At 34.7% G+C, this 21,243-nt stretch overlaps 1 protein-coding gene across 2 annotated transcripts in view; it reads left to right on the top strand.

The window, feature by feature from the left end:
* The window catches only part of EDIL3 (EGF like and discoidin domains 3), a 410,994-nt gene that overhangs the window by 141,703 nt on the left and 248,048 nt on the right, over nt 1–21,243 (top strand). The window contains exon 3 of one of the 2 annotated variants that reach the window (XM_028114563.1): nt 2,012–2,041. The exons of the other annotated variant lie outside the window; for it this stretch is intronic. Within the exon in view, the coding sequence (XP_027970364.1) occupies nt 2,012–2,041 (30 nt within the window). The remainder of the gene's footprint in view (nt 1–2,011; nt 2,042–21,243) is intronic. 2 annotated transcript variants of the gene reach the window in all.

Genomic DNA, 21,243 nt, shown 5'->3' with positions numbered 1-21,243 from the left:
TAGTGGAAAGATTTTGGTTTGAAAGTCACATTGACATGAGCTCAAATTCAGATTGACTTTAGACAAATTGCTCAGTCACTCTAAACCTCTGTATCAAATATAAGTAATTTTCATCTCATCATAGCTTTATAAATTGAGTTCCTTTCCCCCCACACACACTTTGACTCTCCAGACTTTTACTAATAATGACCATTTAAGTCAGCAGTTCTACAAGGCTTTATGGTATTTTCCTAAAAGGGAATTCCTGGAAGCTACTGACAGTTTTCCACTTCGAACATGTTAAGGTATATTTTGGACATAATAAAGCAGCAAACGGCTTTTTAAATATTTATGTTCTCCACACCATGAACGCCAAGTGTGTTTGCTCTCTCCATTCTTTTATGTGCCAAGGAGACAAGCCAAACCGTGTGAGAGGAAAATACTGTCAGGACACAGAGTCAGTTTGTCTAAAGGTATGCTCTGTGCACAGGTAACCTTAATGGGAAAGAGTAGAGACCGCTCCCTGGCTACACAGTGATACCTTGATTAATGAATCACCTGGGAACAAACCTCCTTTATAAGCAATTCAGCTGAGTAAATTTTTATTTTAAAACTTCCTGGATCAAATGAAATAGTACCGGCTGGTGTCATATAACTCAACGGTAATATTTGGGGTAAGCTGCGCTTGTGTACAGAGCAGAAATACCCCCTCACAGAGTCTGTCTGTTAGTGTAAAGGTGAAGAGGTGGATTCTAGGCAAAATTGTGAAGCAACTTCAGATAAACTCTTTTTTTCCACTCTTACAACACCCCCTACATACACATAGCAGATTATTACCCTTGGAGACTGGCTGCTTTTAAAAATTCGTCCCTTTTAAAACAGGAATCAGACTGAATCACACTTTGAGTTATAGTTCATGTTACCTTATATTGATGTTATTTAGTAATGTCTTGGGGCACCTCAATGGCTCAGTCAGTTAAGTGTCCGACTCTTGATTTCTGTTCAGATCATGATCTCAGGGTTGTGAGGTCGAGCCCTGTTGGGGACTCCACACTGGGCATGGAGTCTGCTTAAGATTCTGTCTCTCTCTCTGCACCACCCCCTCAAATTTTTTTTTAATTCCTCCCTTTTAAAACAGGAATCTGAATGATTCCCACTTTGAGTTATAGTTCATGTTACCTTATATTATCTAGTAATGCCTCAATCCTGCCTACAAGTTAATACCATTGAAAGAGATTCTGACTTAATTGGTTTGAGGTAGGGCCCAGAGTTTGGCATTCTAATATAAATTCGTGGTTGTGAACCACTGCTTTAGCATAAAGTTGTATTTTCATATTGTGGCCTTTCCTTTTATAATATCCCTGTTTATCATTTGTGGGTTGTAGACCACGGCGTCAAAACCACTTGGGGTCAACCTTCAAAATTCAGGTTTTTGTGGCTTCACCACAGAATCACCACTTCTGAATCTTAAAGTGTGTGATACGTGGGAGTTGAGTGTGTTTGTGTGTAACCCCTATCTCTTTTATAAAATGTCTACTTCATGGAACAAAATTTTTACTATCCACAATGCCTTTTGATTCCTCTTTGCTAATAGAAAATTCCCACAAAGTGGTGATGGTAGGGTATTCATATGTTATATACAATTTATATTTTTAAATAATATAATTCATAATAATTATAATTTACACTCAAACTAAATAAAGTCAATCTTGTTTGCAAAAAGGAAGGGAAATCAGATTCAGACAACTGAATGGTCTTTTCTAATAAATATGTATTTTAGAGTATAGAAGTATATAAATGTTAATTTAATGTAAATGCCCATTAATTTGTCATTATCCAATTATCTAATGGCAGATTTCTAATGTATTCACAAAATTACAAGTCAGGAGCTTATAGTCATTGTTTGAAAATGCAAAATATATTTATGTTATATTTATGTTCAATTTCTCTTTTTCTCTCTCTCTCCCTCCCCACCCCTATCCACCCCCACCCTTTCCCTGTCCCCACTTCACCTCTTTTCCTCTTATGATAGCATCAGATGAAGAAGAGCCAACTTCAGCAGGTAAAGTTCCTATGTTGCTAATAAGATTATTTCTATTTAACTTAATGCCCCTATTAATGGACCCTTCATCCTTTGAAGTGGATTTTTTTCAGGTTTCAGCCAAAAAAACTAGCACTGTTTTATTTATTGACTTTTATTTCTTGGACCCATTATGCTGTCCCAGATTAAATTATGTTGGCTATAAATTTTAAATAAAAAAAGAATTGAGGATAAACTACCACAGAGGAAAACACAATATAAAATATCACATCAACATTAAAGAATAAGGAAATGAGAAAATTAAAACATTAAGAAAAATGCCCAAAATAACAAAATGAGGAGGAAAAACTAAAATGATAAAGTGCAGAAAATTAATAAAATGAGCAGAATGAAAAAAGAAAATGGTAAAGTGACCTTCCATGATAGAATATTGCATTATCAAATATATAACTGGCACTAAACATGCTATTCATTTAAGGATAAAAATCATATTGTGTCAAACACTTTATTTAAAACAAATTTTTACAGTTATAACTTAATGCTACTGAAACTTGGCATCATAACTTTGCTTCTCATCCAGCTAACCAGCATTTATCAAGCACAGCCTCAAGTTTGAACTAAGTACTATGAAGAATGCTAATGGTAGAGAAGGCGTTGTATCTTCTAGGTTCTAGGACAATGGGATGGATCAAAGAGAAATGCCAGGAGCCTGAAGACCAGACACATTTATAAGGATAAAGTAGGTGGCACAGCTGTTGTGGTTAGCAATAAATAAAAGGCCCAGGCAGACCAGCAACATCAGGAAAAGGGAGTCAGGTCCTGAGATGTAGGGGTCAGAGGCTGATCTGAAGAGAAAAAACAGATCTCAGCACTAGATTCCTTCTTAGACAAGTAATTGCGGAAAGGAGTTAAGTCTGAGAGACAAGAGCAGGAAATGGTTACTGAAGGCAATGAACAAAAGGCAGCCTGATTTTATAGGAAGGAGGGGGTAATCTAGCCCAGTTACTGGAATTTAGGTACAAGGTAGGGTCATTTCAATTCATAGACCTAACTTATTTCAACTGGTTCCAGACTTCCTGATTTCTACCTTCCTCCAAAAGTGGCTGGGTGGGGATTTTTACCTGTAGGAGTAAATTTGAAAGATTAAAAATTCAGTGGAAGAAAATGAAGTAGATGTCACAAAAATCTTTCATAAACCCCAAGGATGTCTTATTGCATGATACTTATTATAATTCCTTTGATAATGGAATCACAGAATTAGATAAACTCTCAATTATATGAGCTCCCTATCATTTTCTCCCAGTCTAGTCAATAATGTGTGGCCCATTTTTAGGAGCAATCTAATCACATGACTCAATAGCAAACTCATCCCTTGCTATGACTCCTCTTGTCTAGTTCCTGACTTCTTTTTGCCCTAACTTGATGCATTAGTGTTCACTGGGTTGCCCAAAGATTCTGTATTTCTCAACCTTAGTTGAGTTTTCTCTTTGTATCAATCCTTAATGAGCAAGATGCCTTTCTAGCACAGGCTCATTCCTCTCCCATCTTACACCCCACACCTTGCTCTGTTGCCTGCCAAACAATTTTGGTGCCAATGCAAAAGAATTATGATTTTTGCATAGTGAGGATTAATTTTAACATAGTGTAAATGATATTTAAGTATATACCTATTTCTTGGTGTGATTTTATTATTTTAAAGTTATTTTAATAATTTATCTGCCTACTAAGAAAACTTCTGGCAAATGCAACGGAGTATTTTTTTCCCTAAATATTTATTTTACTTTACAGTGATCTGAACATCATAAAGTTTAAATTATGGTTTAAAAGTATTTTTGTTTTTAGATGTGACCGGATGTTTTTGTTGTGATTTTAGCACAGACTTTTAGAATAGAACAAAAAGGTATTCTTAAGGAATATTTTAACGAAATATTTCATATACAGATCAGCATTGAGAAAATTTGTCATTTAGGAAAGCAGGCACTCCTTCTATATAAAAACTGCCAGTGGGAGTTAAATGTTTCCCTTTTAATTTTATCAAAGTACATAATAAAAAGAGTATTGTGTAGTATTAAACCTTTTGACAAAATATTTATTATGAGATTTGTGAAAACTTGGTTTCATAAGGAATGTGAATAGTTGTGGAAAGTGGATTATGATTATTTTAGTTCTTTTTGGTACCATTTGCCACCAGTTATTTCAACATTTTTCTTAAATGAATATTTATTGTCTGTTTACATAATATTCTTCTTTATTAATATTTATTCAAAATACATGTTTTATTTAAAACTGTTACACAGAATATATTTATTTCATAAATGGTTAATAATTCTCTGTTTCTACTCTCATCTTCTTCCATTAACAGAATTTATCTAGAATAATCTTTTCTAAGCTCAGACTCATGTCATGGTCCTTTATTTTTTCTTTCTTTCCTGGTATTTCTCCATACTGTTTATATCATCAATGAAATGCAATCTTTTGTTTGCCCCCCAAATTTTACCTGAATCAAACATTTATATGTTCCTACATGATATCTTCAATATCCTTATCAGACTCATATTCTTCCTTCAGATTCACAGCATAATTGGACAGTAATTCCTTCAAATACATACTTTAATTTCTTTAAATTAAATAATTTGAATGTTTCCAGTAGAAGATCTGCTACTCCTCAAAATTCAATAGAGGAAGAAATTGTGAAGTAAATGGGGGTGTCACAGCCTCCTGATTATTAGTTATTAACATATGAATTATGAATTAAGAATGATCATTTTAAGCAAATCTACACATGACATCAGTGCAGGTCCCTAGTGGATACTGCTACTGAATGATACTATTTATTAAAAGTTTGCAGTGTATGGATATTGTATAACAAATCTAGGTTGTTTTTACCCCACAGGTACGCAGAATTGGATTAATTATAATTCCCCAATGTGACAAATTCTCATTGTTCAGAACTATTTCTAAAAAGAATAATAGGTTTCTATCTTGAATAATATATAGTGTGAAAAAATCAGAATGATAGACAATATAACTGAGAATTAATGAGATATTAGATAGTGTTTCACACGTTATAATGCTACAAAATGATATAGGCCTTTCTCTTTACAATAGAGCCTATTTGATTAGCCTTTAATTTAGAATTATTATGACTGCTATTATTAAAACAGATAACTGAACCCTCTAGTCTGTGTCCACATTACAATGTTTACAATATTTTCAAGCTTTATTCTGTGTTTATTTATTCAAATATACCTAATTTCTCTTATTTGAACTTCTAAATTGCCATGCAAAAAAGTAAGTGCTTAATAACTGCTTTTTTTGTGTGTTATTTTGTGGAGGGGAAGCATAATACATCACATCTGCATTTCTCCTCTTGGGGATATATCCTGTTATTGAATATAGAGCATCTGCTTGTTAATCATTCAGCTCTGAAGGTTCTGATGGGATGCATTAGCCTAGAGGAACATGTTTTGTAGCATCTGAGTTACTAGGGCAGTTTCACCTAACACCTGTTTCTATAACTACTGAAAGCTCCTTTTTATTTATCTTAGTTGAATCTTATGCTCAGATATTTAAACATCTTATTTCATTGAGTATAAAGAGCACACCCATGAACTATACAAGAAATCTATTCAAACTAGGTTATATCCCAATAATTACAAACTAATGAGATTCATATTTTTGGAGTGGCCATACAGATGCTGTACTTTGAAATGAATCACCTTTAGTGGTGATATATATGATCCAATTATGTTGCTATTGCTCAAATAGTTTTTGGAAGCTCTCTTTTGAAATTTCCTTCAGAATCTGCTTATGACATTGTAACATAAATTATTCCTTTATAGTTTCAGAACTGTGCTACTATATTCATCAGACTTTGGACTAATAAATATGCCTTCAAAAACAAAGATTTACAATTATTAAGAATGTGTAGTGTGTGTGTATCTGTGCGTGTGAAATATAGATCAGTTTATAACTTTGAAAAGAAATCAGTTTACAACTTTTGAAAGGTGATACACAATATTTAGATTAAATTCCATAAAATAACACTCTTTAATAAAGTTAAGTCAGTGGCTGCTTCCCACTCAGTTGCACAAATCCAATTTTCGTTTATCTTTTATTTAAATTTCATAATAGGGAGAGGCTTCATAAACTGATTATACCAATACTTTTGTCTGTGTCCTTTAAAAAATTAAGACATTTGCATTAGAAAATTGACTTCTACAAATGAGCTAATCTATATAAAAATTTAATTTATTAACCATAAGGTATATTAAATCAAGCTTATTCTCACATAAATTTCCTCATTCCTCTTAATTTATTTTGTCTTATTAGCTAGTATTTTACCTCTCTGGAAATACCATTTATTCATCAAGTTGATGAAATCATTATAAGAATAACAGCAGGGCCAGAAATGAGAAGTGTTATTGAATGGGATCAAAATTGGTCAAAAACGGGCTTGTGGAAGTCTTAGAGCTCTACAGTAGGACAGTGGCTAAAATTAAAACCAAATACTGTTTTATTCTTACCACCGCAAAAACAAAGCTTGATTTTTTTTTTCTTTTTCTCTTGCCTAAGGAGAGATTTTTAATTGTTCTGTCACTTTTTTTTTTAATATTAAAGAACTGGGTTTGGGCTTATATAAATACTGAGCTAACAAATAATAACAAAAAGTTATGATTAGAAAAAATGGAACTTTCAGGTGAATGTAAAAGACCACCAGCTATGTTAAAACACTAAACTTTGAAAGCTATACTGTTCTTTACGTGTTTATAATGTTAAAATTTCATAGTTTACTTAAATGTTAAACTTATTTGAGGACTATCGATATCTGATCCCACTTGGTAGTGTTGATAGACATTGCCACCTGGATACAGTAGTTTCTAATAAACTAATTGTGATCTCTGCGATGCCCATCAGAGATCCAGACAATAGTGATGGGGCACGCCAGAGCATCATCATTTTCACTGTTTCCTTCTAAATCTTTTAATATGTTTAATCTTTCAAAAGACCAGCTTGGCCACTGAGGAAGTACACACAACACCAATCATCTACACATATAATAGAACACTGATGGGCAGTAGTAAAGATTTATAACTGTAGTTTTACATATATAAATATATATTTATGCCTTATAGATAAACCATATGTATATGGTTACATGGATAAACCGTGTGTGGGTATAAATATATGTATATATGTATGTATGCATGTGTGTGTGTGTAACATTAAAACAAATGTTACATATTTCTGCAGCTAAACACAGTACACAGAGTAATTAGATATTTTTCTCTAACTTTTAAAAATATTCAATTTTGGCCCTACAAAAGCTTCCCTTCTGTTTATAGTGAATTTTGTGATTTTCTTAACTATGGTATAGATTTCTTTTAGACTCTTTCCTGGTTTTTTTTTTATGAAATTTAATTCTACATGGCTGACTTTGTTCAATTATTCTACAACCCATGCATTTTGAAAATGAATAATATCTTACCATATTATTCTCTAATGAACAAGAGTTGTTTTTGCATTCTGATCTTAGCACTTTACTTCCTTGCAGTCTGAAATAGAGCTTCACATCCTCGTTTTTGTTCACCTTACATTTGTTACACATTTTCTTCTTTTCTGTATAGACATATTTTCCCTTCAGTGCCTGGAGCAACTTTACTAATTATTTTATCAAGTATATTCTTGTTCATAAAGATATGCTAAGGAGGCTTAAATATTAAAAAAACTTATATGTAAAAACCAGAAGTTTGTTGCTATGATCTCTAAAAACCAGAAGTTATTATCTGCAGATTCTCAATGGAATAAGGAGGAAACCATTGCTTCTAAAGATTTGGCTTTGTCCAGTTTACTGAGGCTTTAGTGAAAACACCAAATAGAGCTAACATTTTTTTTATAAAACAAAACATTTTATTGATGTGTGACATTATATTGAACTGTAAGAAAAAATATAGTTGTTATTTAAATCTGTTTTATGTAGATAGTATTTTTTCATGTTTTTACTAAGATAAACTTCACTGTATTATAGGATCATGTTACCAGTAGGGAATTTGAGAGATTACCTACTCCATATCTTTCTCTTTAGACAAGTGTAAGAATATGTTTATAACTCTATGAATATAGATATAGTTATATAATCTATCATCTTTCCCCAAAAAGTGTGAATCTGAACTTGAAGTAAAGTTAAAATATTGCCAAGAAATAAGTGAAATAACAAAAATCCCTCATAGTATAACTTGAAGATATAATTTCCTCAGTAGTATATGTTAATATCTAGCAATGCATACATTCTAAAAACAGTTATTGTGTGACATGCTTTTATTTATTTATTCATTCATTCATTCATTCATTTTTGAGAGAGAGCAGGGCAGAGGGAGTGAGTGAATCTTAAGCAGGCTCCATGCCCAGAGCAGAGGCTGTCGTGGGGCTTAAATCTCAAAACCGTGAGATCATGAGCTGAGCCGAAATCAAAAGTTGGACCTCAACCAACTGAACCACCCAGGTGCTCCTGTGTGACATGCTTTAATTGTAAAAGAAAAGTCAGTTTAATGTTGCTTGATTAATAAGGGATTTTATGGGCTCACAGAATTGATAATAACTCATTGATATCACTAAAAATCTGTGTTTGAAACAACCAGCTACTCAAGCCCTTCCCCTGGAGCATAAAGTTAATTTCTGCTTTCTCTTGGGATCAGGAGCTAAGGGGCAGATACATGAACAAGAATCAGGGTACTCTTTTGGAAGAGACAGGTGGAGGTATATACTAGGTCAATGATCAGTAAAGCTTATAAGTAACCGTTATAAGACACCTTGTTGTCATTTTTAACTACTTTCTTAGTTCTTCTACACTTTGGTATGTTTTTTGTATTATTTTATAAAAATTCTTAGGAGACTCTGGAAATCTGATAGTTGAGAAATACCTCAATACACATCTCAGTAATACTAAAGTCTGTATTCATATTTGCAACGTTTTACATCATGACTTTTAAAATCTCATCTTCACTATGTATTTTCTCTCATATGCTTAAAAATATTTTATGCTTGCCAAAACTGCCTATATGTTATTACCTTTATTGAACTAATCTCTTTTTTGCTTTAATGATCTGTTTCTACAGAAACTACTAAGTTGCTCAACTCTAGTTCTTATGTGCTACTAACTGTAATCTTCCTCTCCCACATTTCAAAAAAATGCCAGTCATGTTAAATTTCATTGTCCAGAAATTCCTAAGAGCATTAGATACTATCATTACTTAGCTTAACCCAGGCTGATATTATCTTATTATAGATAAACATTTTTTATCATGAACTTATAGCCAAAACATAATAATTTTGTTTAGAATATTAGAAAATGGCCATTCAAATTTAGTAAAATTTTTAAACTTGGGGAAAAAATGTAACTTAATCTTTGCATGTATGTTGCTGCAGCTTTAAAAATTCAACTTTTTGAAGCTCACTTCCATCATAATGTTGAAAAATAACTCCAGAGGAGGTGTAAATAAAATTTTGATTTAATGTTTGTAGAAATTTCATATTATTTCAATTAATAATAGTTAGATTTTGTGCTGTTGACCTTTAGAATACTGGGAGAAAAAACAAAAATTAAACCCAAGTTAATGTTAAGCTCAAATACTGAAAAATCACCAAATTAAAAACAAAATGGTCAGAAAAGTATACAAATGGAAGTGGAGAGTGTATCAGTAAGGATTCTCCAGAGAAGCAGAACCATATAGGGACACCTGGGTAGCTCAGTTGGTTAAGCATCTGACTCTTGATTTTGTTTCAGGTCATAATCTCGGGGTTGTGAGATGGAGCCCCACCTCAGGCTCCATGCTGAGTGTGGAGCCGGCTTAAGATTCTTTCTCTCCCTCTAGCATGCCTCTACCACCCACTCCTGCACACTCCCTCTCTCCCTCTCAATCAATCAATAACCCATATGTGTGTATGTGTATAAATACATAATATATATAGTCTAAGATTTATTTTAAGGAATTGACTCACATGATTGTAGGCTTTGGCAAGTCCCAAATCTGTAGGGCAAGCCAGGTCAGCTGGAAACTCAGGTAGGATTTTTATGTCACAGTCTTGAGTCAAAGTTCTTTTTCTCAGGGGAACCTCAGGTTTTACTCTTAAGGCCTTTAATTGATTGATTGGATGAAGCCCACCCACATTATAGAGGCTGATCTGCTTTTTTAAAGTCAACTGATTGTAGACAGCTACAAAATATCTCCACAGGAACATCTAGACTAGTATTTGACCACGGGAACTGGACACCATAGTCTTAGCCAAGTTGACACATAAAGTATAACCATCATAGAGAGCGAATAAAAATTATGTAAATGTAAAATATTTTAATTCTCAATAAAACTATTTCCAGAGAAACAGATAAACATAATCTGTAACATTTAATAATGTGCTTGTTGCTTCACCATCTGTACACACATAGACTTTGAGCTTCTTTAATTTTTAATCTTCCCTATATTGGTTGGATTTATCTTTAAGGCCATCTCCAGTTGTCTGGCCCATTTTTTTGCTGTCTGTAGTTTCACCTCAAAGTTTAATACAAATAGATCACTGAGAAGTATTAATTTAATATTCCAGGGATTTGTGGGCTCTCAAGGAAGGCATTAAACTTTCTGGTTCATGATGGATAAGATAAAACTCCATGGACTTGTAAGCCTGAACCTATACTTTTAGTGTTTTTATCTTCAGATAAATAGCTATCTCCTGCCTATAAAGTATTTTCCTTTTACAGCTTTCATTTTCATCATCTGTAAAATGGGATAATAATAATGCCCACCTTAGAGGTTTGCTATAGGGATTAAACGTGATGATACATTATAGCACTTACCACATGATGCCCATTCTATAAGTACAGGGAATATAAACGTTATTTTTACTTTCGTTATCATCAGTGTTATTTTCCATATTATTATTACTATTATTGTTATTATTTTGATTATGATTTTTAGGGAATATGTGGAGTGTTCTGTGTACAGTATTTTATTTAACTTTCACAGTAAAGCAATACAGCTTAAAGATAAAATATAACTATATACCTATAATCTATCTGTCATCTATCTGTCTATCTATATTCCTGCTTCTAGAGGAGAACACTGAATTTTAAAGCATAAAGAAATATGCTCAAAGTCATATAATTAACAAGTAACAGCAGCAAGATTCAAATTCAACTTTCCCTGGGAAAACTTGTACTTATTCTACTTCAGCAAACTCTGCCTTTTTATTCGCTTGTAAATAGTTTTAAATAATATATATTTCTTTCAATTATAAAAGCAATACACAGTTATTCAATCTTTATGCATATATTATAAAACTGAAACTAATAGCGTGCAAAATTTTACCTATCATTTTAAATGATGGTCTGATTGCTATAGTAATTTATGGGCCTTGTAAATATTCTTTAAAAGAGTAAAATAGGAAATGAAAATCCACCTGACTGCCTCCATCTATATTGAATATTTGCATTAAAAAAAAAATAGTCTGCCTCAATCTAGCAGCTCTTACAGTCTTCTCCATCCCAGTGGCTCAGGATGGAAACTGGATATAATTTGTACCCTTCTCCATTACCCCTCTGGATGCATTTTCTAAGACTGCCACCCTGTCCTTCTGTTTCTGTAAAACCAGCACAAACCCTGGGCACATTCCTGTCATAGGCAGGGCTGTGCACTCACAGATCCGTCTGATGGCTTCTCCCAAAGGTGTCTGCATGACTACTTGATCACATCTTTCCCGTCTTGATCCAAAGATGTCTTCTCAGGAAGGCCTGCCTTCTGTTTGTCTCTAAAAAGGTCACATCTTTTCCACTTTGTCAGGTCTCCTGGTCTGCTTTATTTTTTAATGTTAGCACTGTCTGAACACTCTACATATATCACTTCTTTATTGTCTATCCAGGCTGAATATAAATTCCTGAGGCATGGGATTTTTTTTTTTTTTGGTCTATTTTATTCGCTACTGAATCTCCACCTACTAGAATGATGTTTGGTATATGATAGATGCTTAATAAATACTTGTTGTATGATTGAATTAATGAATAAAGTCAGCCATACTGATTATATGCTGATTTTAAAGCACTATCAACCCAAGAACATACACAGTTCTTCTTTATAAAATGAAATAGGGGGGTGATGATAGATGTATTTCCCCATTTAAGAAATAAATAAAGGATAACACTAATAATTTGCTAAGAATCTTAAAGATACTTTAAAATTACTGCAATCTGTTGGCATTGGTCTTTGTTTTTCTGCTTTTGTTGCACTAGAGTAAATGTGTTTTGCTTGGTAATTCTTTCAGGGTGGTGTCCTCAGAATGTCAGTAATTTAACCATTGTTAGTAATTACTGTGTGGAAACTGCAGCAGTGATTTTAAGAACCCTCAGACTTGACAGCAACCATAATCCAGTTCTGGGCATGGGCAGGAGAGTGGGTGGCTCAGGGCAAGGAGGCAGCACATAATGCAGGAAGCTGCACACAGGGACCTGGCAGGCCTGCGGGGCCACTGGGCTACCTGAGTTTGAACTCCAAGAGGAATGAGAAAGGGCCTGCAGTTGTTTAGTATCATAACTTAGTCATGACCACGTCCTTATTGATTCCTGTCTCCTCAAGTTCACAGACACTTCCGAGAAATCTTTTTTTTTTTTCAAAGTTGCATGGATGGTAGATTTTTTTAGGACTTTGAGTAGCACATTTAAAAATAAAATGTACCTGGGCATAGTATATTTTGGGGATACACTTAAAAAAAAGATGGTTGCCCAAAGCAGACTTTCAATTGCTAGAATTCACCAAGATTTAGAGGTTCGTTCCCTATTTATTCAGCTAATTTTCTGCTTCTCTAAACAGAAGTCTAAATGAGAAATACCCAGTATTTTTTATCCAATTTAAGTGATATGCTTAACATAATACCCATATCTATTCATATCTAATTCTCTGCTTCTCTAGACATAAATCTAAACAAGAAAATCTCCAGTATTTTTCTTTATCTAATTTAAACAATGTCCAGTATTTTTATCCAATTTAAATAACATTGTTGATTGTTTCAAAAGCTTACCAGAAGCTTTTGGAAAAGAATGAACAATCCAGTCCTCAAAAATAAAAACAAAGAATAAAACCCACTGTACATATCTGCCAGTGATTTGTGCCAGGGCTTTAGATGTTCTACAGAGGACATCATGATGCCTGCCTGAGACAGAGGCACTCTGAAATTACTTCATCCCATAACTTAGGGTTGAAAAATGGATTGAGAGGAATTCTGCAAGTACTGAGCTACTAATATAAACAAAGCTACAATAAGAATAATTGGAAAGTGAACAGACAGGGATTTTTTTCCCCTGGAATTTTAACATTCTGCACCTTCACCTATCTAAACACATTGTTTTACACTGTTTTATTTATAAGATCATCAAGAAACCACTGACAATTCTGATTCATGTTGAGTTCCTATGATATGCCAATCCTTAGTCTGATAATCTTTAGGCAGAATACTCAAGGAATTTGTCTAACTTTCGAGATTGTTGAGAATTCATAGAGCTGTAGAAAAGGAAGATTAGCATATTTTTAAGTAACTTGAGTTTTCAAAGGTGATTTTATTTTCATTCTCTTTTGTGTCTGTCTCCCAGTTACTCTGTGCTCCCTGACACTTGGGTTGGTGGTAGGAGGTTGAGGGATAAAACTAATGATTCACACTAATTTTATTCTTATTCTGGAAATAAGGGAACCAACAAAAGCTGGTCCCTTAAGGCATTCTTTCATTTTACTCATGAAACCTGTACCTGGTTTTTATGACCCGTCACACCATGTTTCTTCTCCCTAGGAGATAACAGCCTCCTCTATTCCAAGTCATACATGCTGTGTTCATTCTTACCTCAAAGCTTTAATTCACATTTTTCTGTTTAGAGCATGCTTCTCTTTCCCTGTCATATCTCCAAAACCTATCCATCTTTCACACTCACAAGATGTGGAGAGGCAATAGTTTCTATCCTTAAAGGGTTTTAGTTCCTTTGTTATGTTCTGGATCTGCATTGGAGTTGTTTTTCCACTTAGGCTGGGGACTCACATTTGACTATGAGTCATCCTTCTATTGCATTCCCAACAATGCTGAAAACAGTCAGGGATGAATACCTGTTTCATGATCTCTAGATAATATCATTAAAAGTGTTATCACCTGTTGAGATCATAAAACAGAGAGGAGGGAGAGGGAGGGCGATCGATCAAATGAACAGTGCTTTTCAAATATAGAAAATATGTAAACTGTATCATAGTACCCATACGCAGGCACTGGATTTGTGCAGATTGCAACTATGTAAGTCACTTTTCTTGATTTATATCATTCTCTTATCACTTTATCTCTAGCTATGTTTCCCAATGTTTCCACAACCAATTACCATAACCCTGGTGATATAAAACAACACTAATTTATTCCCTCACAGTTCTGAAGATCAGAAGTCTGAAATCAGGGTGTCATCAGCATAGTGCTCCCGCTGAGCACTCTAGGGAAGAATCCTTCCTTACCTCTTCCAGTTCATGGTGGCTGCAGCGTTTCTTGGCTTCCTTGGCTATAGCCACATCACTCCGATCTCTGCCCCATATTGGCATTACCTTTTCCTTTTAAGTCTGTGGCTTCTCTTATTCTTTCTATTATAAGGACACTTGTCATTGGATTTAAGACCCACTCAGGTACTCTAGGATGATTTCACTTCAAGATCCTTAATTAGGATCTTTTTTTTTCAAATAAGGTAACATTCAGAGGTTCCAGGGATTTGGCTGTGGACATATCTTTTGGGGGAATACTATTCAACCTACTCCAGCAGCTGAAGTAAGATGTGGTAAATAAATATAAAATAAATTAGCTTATTTTCTGGACCTGAAATTTTTAAGTAAATGAACATGTTAATGTATAATGAAAGATTCAAAAGAGTTGGTAGAATATTTGTTCTTGTACTTCTGATATTTTGAACTTCCTGGCTTAAAAAATTGGTCATAAAAATATAATGATGAGATCCTAGTTTACTCAATAAAACAACATGGATAGCATTCATAAAGCCTGCAGATTTTGTCAGAACCTTAGCCAATATAATTCAATAAAGGTGAAGCTAACCTCAGTATCAGTGGAAATTGTTTATGTTCGAAGAAATGATTTCTAGGTAAAAAATAAATTAGATTAATAGGTAATATTTTAACTCTATGGTTGTTTGTGAAACATCTGGAGAGAGAAAAACCAGAGATAATCAATATTATAACCACATTATAAAGTAGCTTCTTTTCATTTTAAAGAAGAAAAATAATATTCACAAATTTCTTCTTAAATATTTTGACATAACTTTATAATTGCTTGATGTTTTATTGAGTCTCCAACCTTAATGCTGGATTCATTAATTTGTAAATGCCAGGAAAAGAAAAGCAGAACCACAGATTATAGAAACCTAAATGCCTTTGTTTTACCCAGTCAGCTTAGAAGAAACACAGAATTAGAAAACATAAAACTAAACCTTACCTTATTTCCATTTCAGTTTTATCATTTATTGGCAGAAAAAATCAGCTCAATATGGATGATCTGTTTTGAATAGAAAATAAATATTTACTGTGGTAAATGAGAACAGTATTTTGTCCAAATTCATTTTAGCAATTTGGGAGCTAAAGCTTGATCTTACTGTGAAGAATACAGGGATTTTGAAACTATTGCTACTTTAAATTTCACTTTCATGATCATTTTAACATATAAATCTTGTTGGTAAACTACCAATATTTTTTACATCTAGAAAATGTCCCTTGAGGGGAGTGATGCTAAAAGATGAATTAGAATGGGCTTAGAAACAAGTCTAAGCTCTTTCTAGATTTAGGTAGCAAGAATCAAGTGTCCCACTATGATGTCAAAACGACTCCTGGGAAATCATCATGTTGAGTAACTTGAGGGATAGAGCAGAAAATACCAGTAGATTGCTGTAAAAAAATGTGTCAGGAAAACATTTTAATGGAATTTCTTCCACTTTATTTACCATGAACTGGCTACTCAATAAATATGTGTTTTCTGTTGCTGAGTGTTACAGCACTGCCAATGTTTCTACCCCATGATTGATAGAAATTGAGAATAGCTTTAGTGTTCACCATCTGTCATTAAAGAGTCAAATTCTTCAAGTGGACACAGCTTCTTTATAAGATTTTAAATATTATGGCTGTTACACATTTCACATTGCCTCTGTGGACAAGATGCAACTTTGCATCATGCAAGTGACACATCTGACTTTATTGATTTTTTTTGCTCCTTGTCAGATTACTGTCCATTCTTAATTTGGTTGGTTATTTGAATGTTTCTAGCTATTTCACATATTTTGGGGCTATCTAAAAACTTTCCTGGGTGCCTGGGTGGCTCAGTTGGTTAAGCGACTGCCTTCAGCTCAGGTCATGATCCTGGAGTCCCGGGATCGAGTCCCGCATCAGGCTCCCTGCTCAGCGGGGAGTCTGCTTCTCTCTCTGACCTTCTTCCCTCTCGTGCTCTCTATCTCTCATTCTCTCTCTCAAATAAATAAATAAAATCTTTAAAAATAAAAAAATAAAAAAAACTTTCCTGAACAAAGTGGGAAAAAGATATGTATAAACATATATTCATGACTGAGTAAAAAGTTACTACTTTAATTTTCAAGGCTATTTACAGGGCACATTGCACTTAAAAATTATACAAAAGTAACATTTCTCTTTTAGGTCATGCAGCCATTTTTTGATAGTTGGCCTTGGGCCAATTAACTTATGCTTATAAATGGTCACAATAGAAAAAAGAATTTTAAGAATGATTTTGAGATCACTAATATGCCATTTAAAAGAAGAGCATAAGGCTCTTTGAAGGATACTTATATATCCCCACGTTAATTGGAACTTAAGCAGACAAGGGAAGGACAGTTTGCATGTAGACTTAGAGATAGAAACTAATTGGGTAATAAATAAATGGAGGGCATTTAATGGAGATGCATGCAAATTTCAAAATAGAATTGAAGAAAAAGAAAGAATTTTATAATTAAGGAATGGGCTGAACATCAAAAACATGGAACTTAGTTATAAAAATATATTAATTATCCTTTTTTAAAAAATTTATTTTATTTTGTTATGTTATGTTAGTCACCATACAGTACATCATTAGTTTTTGATGTAGTGATCCATGATTCATTGTTTTTGTATCACACCCAGGGCCTCATGCAATACGTGCCCTCTTTAATACCCATCCTCCCGCCCCCCTCCCCTCTAAAACTCTCAGTTTGTTTCTCAGAGTCCATAGTCTCTCATGGTTTGTCTCCCCCTCCTATTTCCCCCCCTTCATTTTTCCCTTCTTTCTCCTATTGTCCACCCTACTATTCCTTATTTACCACAAATAAGTGAAACCATATGATAATTGACTTTCTCTGTTTGACTTATTTCACTTAGCATAATCTCCTCCAGTCCCATCCCTGTTGGTGTAAAAGTTGGGTATTCATCCTTTCTGATGGCTGAGTAGTATTCCACTGCATATATGGACCACATCTTCTTTATCCATTCATCTGTTGAAGGGCATCTCGGCTCTTTCCACAGTTTGGCTATTGCAGACATTGCTGCTATGAACATTGGGGTGCATATGGCCCTTCTTTTCCCTACATCTGTGTCTTTGGGGCAAATACCCGGGAGTACAATTGCTGGGTCATAGGGTAGCTCTATTTTTAATTTTTTGAGGAACCTCTACACTGTTTTCCAAAGTGGCTATACCAACTTGCATTCCCGCCAACAGTGTAAGAGGACTCCCCTTTCTCCACAACCTCTCCAACATTTGTTGTTTCTTGCCTTGTCAATTTTTGCCATTCTAACTGGTGTAAGGTGGTATCTCGATGTGGTTTTAATTTGAATTTCCCTGATGGCTAATGATGATGAACATGTTTTCATGTGTCTGTTAGCCATTTGTATGTCTTCTTTGGAGAAGTGTCTGTTCATGTCTTCTGCCCATTTTTTGACTCGATTATTTATTTTTTGGGTGTTGAGTTTGAGAAGTTCTTTATAGATATTGGATAGCAACCCTTTGTCTGTAGTGTCATTTGCAAATATATTCTCCCATTCTGTGGGTTGCCTCTTTGTTTTGTTGGCTGTTTCCTTTGCTGTGCAGAAGCTTTTTATCTTGATGAAGTTCCAAAAGTTCATTTTCCCTTTTGTTTCACTTGCCTTTAGAGATGTGTCTTGAAAGAAGTTGCTGTGGCCGATGTTGAAGAGGTTACTGCCTATGTTCTCCTCTAGGATTTTGATGGATTCCTGTCTCACATTGAGGTCTTTCATCCATTTTGAGTTTATCTTTGTGTAGGGTGTTAGAGAATGGTTGAGTTTCATTCTTCTGCATGTGGCTGTCCAATTTTCCCAGCACCATTTATTGAAGAGACTGTCTTTTCCATTTCATATTTTTTCCTGCTTTGTCGAAGATTATTTGACCATAGAGTTGAGGGTCCATATCTGGGCTCTCTATTCTGTTCCATTGGTCTATATGTCTGTTTTTGTGCCAGTACCATGCTCTTTTGGTGATCACAGCTTTGAAATATAGCTTGAAATCAGACAACGTGATGCCCCCAGCTTTGTTTTTCTTTTTCAACATTTGCTTGGCAATTTGGGGTCTTTTCTGACTCCATAAAATTTTAGGATTGTTTGTTCCAGCACTTTGAAAAATGTCATTGGAATTTTGATCAGGATGGTGTTGAAGGTATAGATTGCTCTGGGCAGCATAGACATTTTAACAATGTTTTTTCTTCTGATCCATGAGCGTGGAATGTTTTTCCATCTTTGTGTCTTCTTCAGTTTCTTTCATGAGTGTTCTGTAGTTCCTAGAGTATAGATCCTTTACCTCTTTGAGTAGGTTTATTCCGAGGTATCGTATGGGTTTGGCGTTACTGTAAATGGAATCGATTCTCTAATTCTCTTTCAACAGTTCCATTGTTAGTGTATAAGAAAGCAACAGATTTTTGTGCATTGATGTTGTATCCTGCCACATTACTGAATTGCTGTATGAGTTCTAGTAATTTGGGGGTGGAGTCTTTTGGATTTTCCACATAAAGTATCATGTCATCTGCAAAGAGAGAGATTTTGACTTTTTCTTTGCCAATTTGAATACCTTTTATTTCTTTTTGTTGTCTGATTGCTGTTGCTAGGACTTCTAGTACTATGTTGAACAATAGTGGTGAGAGTGGGCATCCTTGTCGTGTTCCTGATCTTCAGGGAAAGGCTCTCAGCTTTCCCTCTTTGAGGATGATATTTGCTATGGGTTTTTCATAGATGGATTTTACGAACTTGAGGAATAGTCCCTCTATCCCTATACTCTGAAGAGTTTTAATCAGGAAAGGATGCTGTATTTTGTGAAATGCTTTTTCTGCATCAATTGAGAGGACCATGTGGTTCTTATCTCTCTTCTTATTAATATGTTCTGTCACATTGATTTGTGAATGTTGAACCACCTTTGCATCCTGAGGATAAATCCCACTTGGTCATGGTGGATGATCCTTTTAATGTATTGTTGGATCCTATTAGCTAGGATTTTGTTGAGAATTTTGGAATCCATATTCATCAAGGATATAGGTCTGAAATTCTCTGTTTTGATGGAGTCTTTGCCTGGTTTGGGGATTAAGGTAATGCTGGCCTCATAGAATGAGTCTGGAAACTTTCCTTCTGTTTTTATTTTTTGAAACAGCTTCAGGAGAATAGCTATTATTTCTTCTTTGAATGTTTGGTAGAATTCCCCAGGGAATCCTTCAGGCCCTGGACTCTTGGTTTTGGGGAGGTTTTTGATCACTGCTTCAATCTCGTTACTGGTTATTGGCCTATTCAGGTTGTCAGTTTCTTCCTGTTTCAGTCTTGGGAGTTTATAAGTTTATAGGTTTCCCCCCAGGAAGGCATCCATTTCTTCCAGGTTGCTTAATTTATTGGCATATAATTGTTGATAATAATTTCTACTAATTGTTTCTATTTCCTTGGTGTTAGTGGTGATCTCTCACCTTTCATTCATAATTTTATTAATTTGGGTCCTTTCTCTTTTGGATAAGTCTGGCCAATGGTTTATCAATTTTTTTTAAGATTTTATTTATTTGAGAGAGAGAATGAGATAGAGCATGAGAGGGGGGAGGGTCAGAGGGAGAAGCAGACTCCCTGCTGAGCAGGGAGCCTGATGCGGGACTTGATCCCGGGACTCCAGGATCATGACGTGAGCCGAAGGCAGTCGCTTAACCAACTGAACCACCCAGGCGCCCGGTTTATCAATGGTTTATCAATCTTATTAATTCTTTCAAAGAACCAGCTTCTAGTTTCGTTGATCTGATCTACTGTGTTTCTGGTTTCTAATTCATTGATCTCTGCTCTAATCTTAATTATTTCTCTTCTAATGCGCGGCTTAGGCATCGTTTGTTCCTTTTTCTCTAGTTCTTTTAGGTGTAGAATTAGTTGGTGAATTCGGGATTTTTCTATTTTTTTGAGTGAGGCTTGGATGGCTATGTATTTCCCCCTTAGGACCACCTTTGCAGTATCCCATAGGTTTTGGACTGATGTGTTTTAGTTCTCATTGGTTTCCATGAATTGTTTAAGTTCTTCTTTGATTTCCTGGTTGACCCAAACATTCTTGAGCAGAGTGGTCTTTAGCTTCCAAGTGTTTGAATTTCTGCCAAATTTTTTCTTGTGATTGAGTTCCAGTTTTAAAGCATTATGGTCTGAGAATATGCAGGGAATAATCTCAATCTTTTGGAATCAGTTGAGACCTGATTTGTGACCCAGTATGTGGTCTATCCTGGAGAAAGTTCCATGTGCGCTCGAGAGGAATGAGTATTCTGTTGTTTTAGGGTGGAATGTTCTGTATATATCTATGAAGTCCATCTGGTCCAGGGTGTCATTCAAAGCTCTTGTTTCTTTGTTGATTTTCTGCTTAGATGATCTGTCTATTGCTGAGAATGGAGTACTGAGGTCTCCTACAGTTAACGTATTGTTATCAATATGACTTTATTTTGGTCAACAGTTGGCTTATGTAGTTGGCTCCTCCCATATTGGGGGCATAGATATTTACAATTGTTAGATCTTCTTGTTGGATAGACCCTTTAAGAATGATATAGTGACTTTCTGTGTCTCCAACTACAGTCTTTAGCTTATAATCTAATTTGTCTGATATAAGAATTGCTACCCCAGCTTTCTTTTGAGGTCCGTTGTCATGGAAGATGGATCTCCATCCCTTCACTTTCA

This window comes from Eumetopias jubatus, unplaced genomic scaffold (assembly GCF_037043125.1).
Source record: "Eumetopias jubatus isolate StellerSeaLion01/CBP00866 unplaced genomic scaffold, mEumJub1_p1.0 scaffold_5, whole genome shotgun sequence".
Classification (NCBI taxonomy): domain Eukaryota; kingdom Metazoa; phylum Chordata; class Mammalia; order Carnivora; family Otariidae; genus Eumetopias; species Eumetopias jubatus.
Note: the sequence above shows the minus strand (reverse complement) of the source record. Positions and strands in the feature narration are given on the sequence as shown.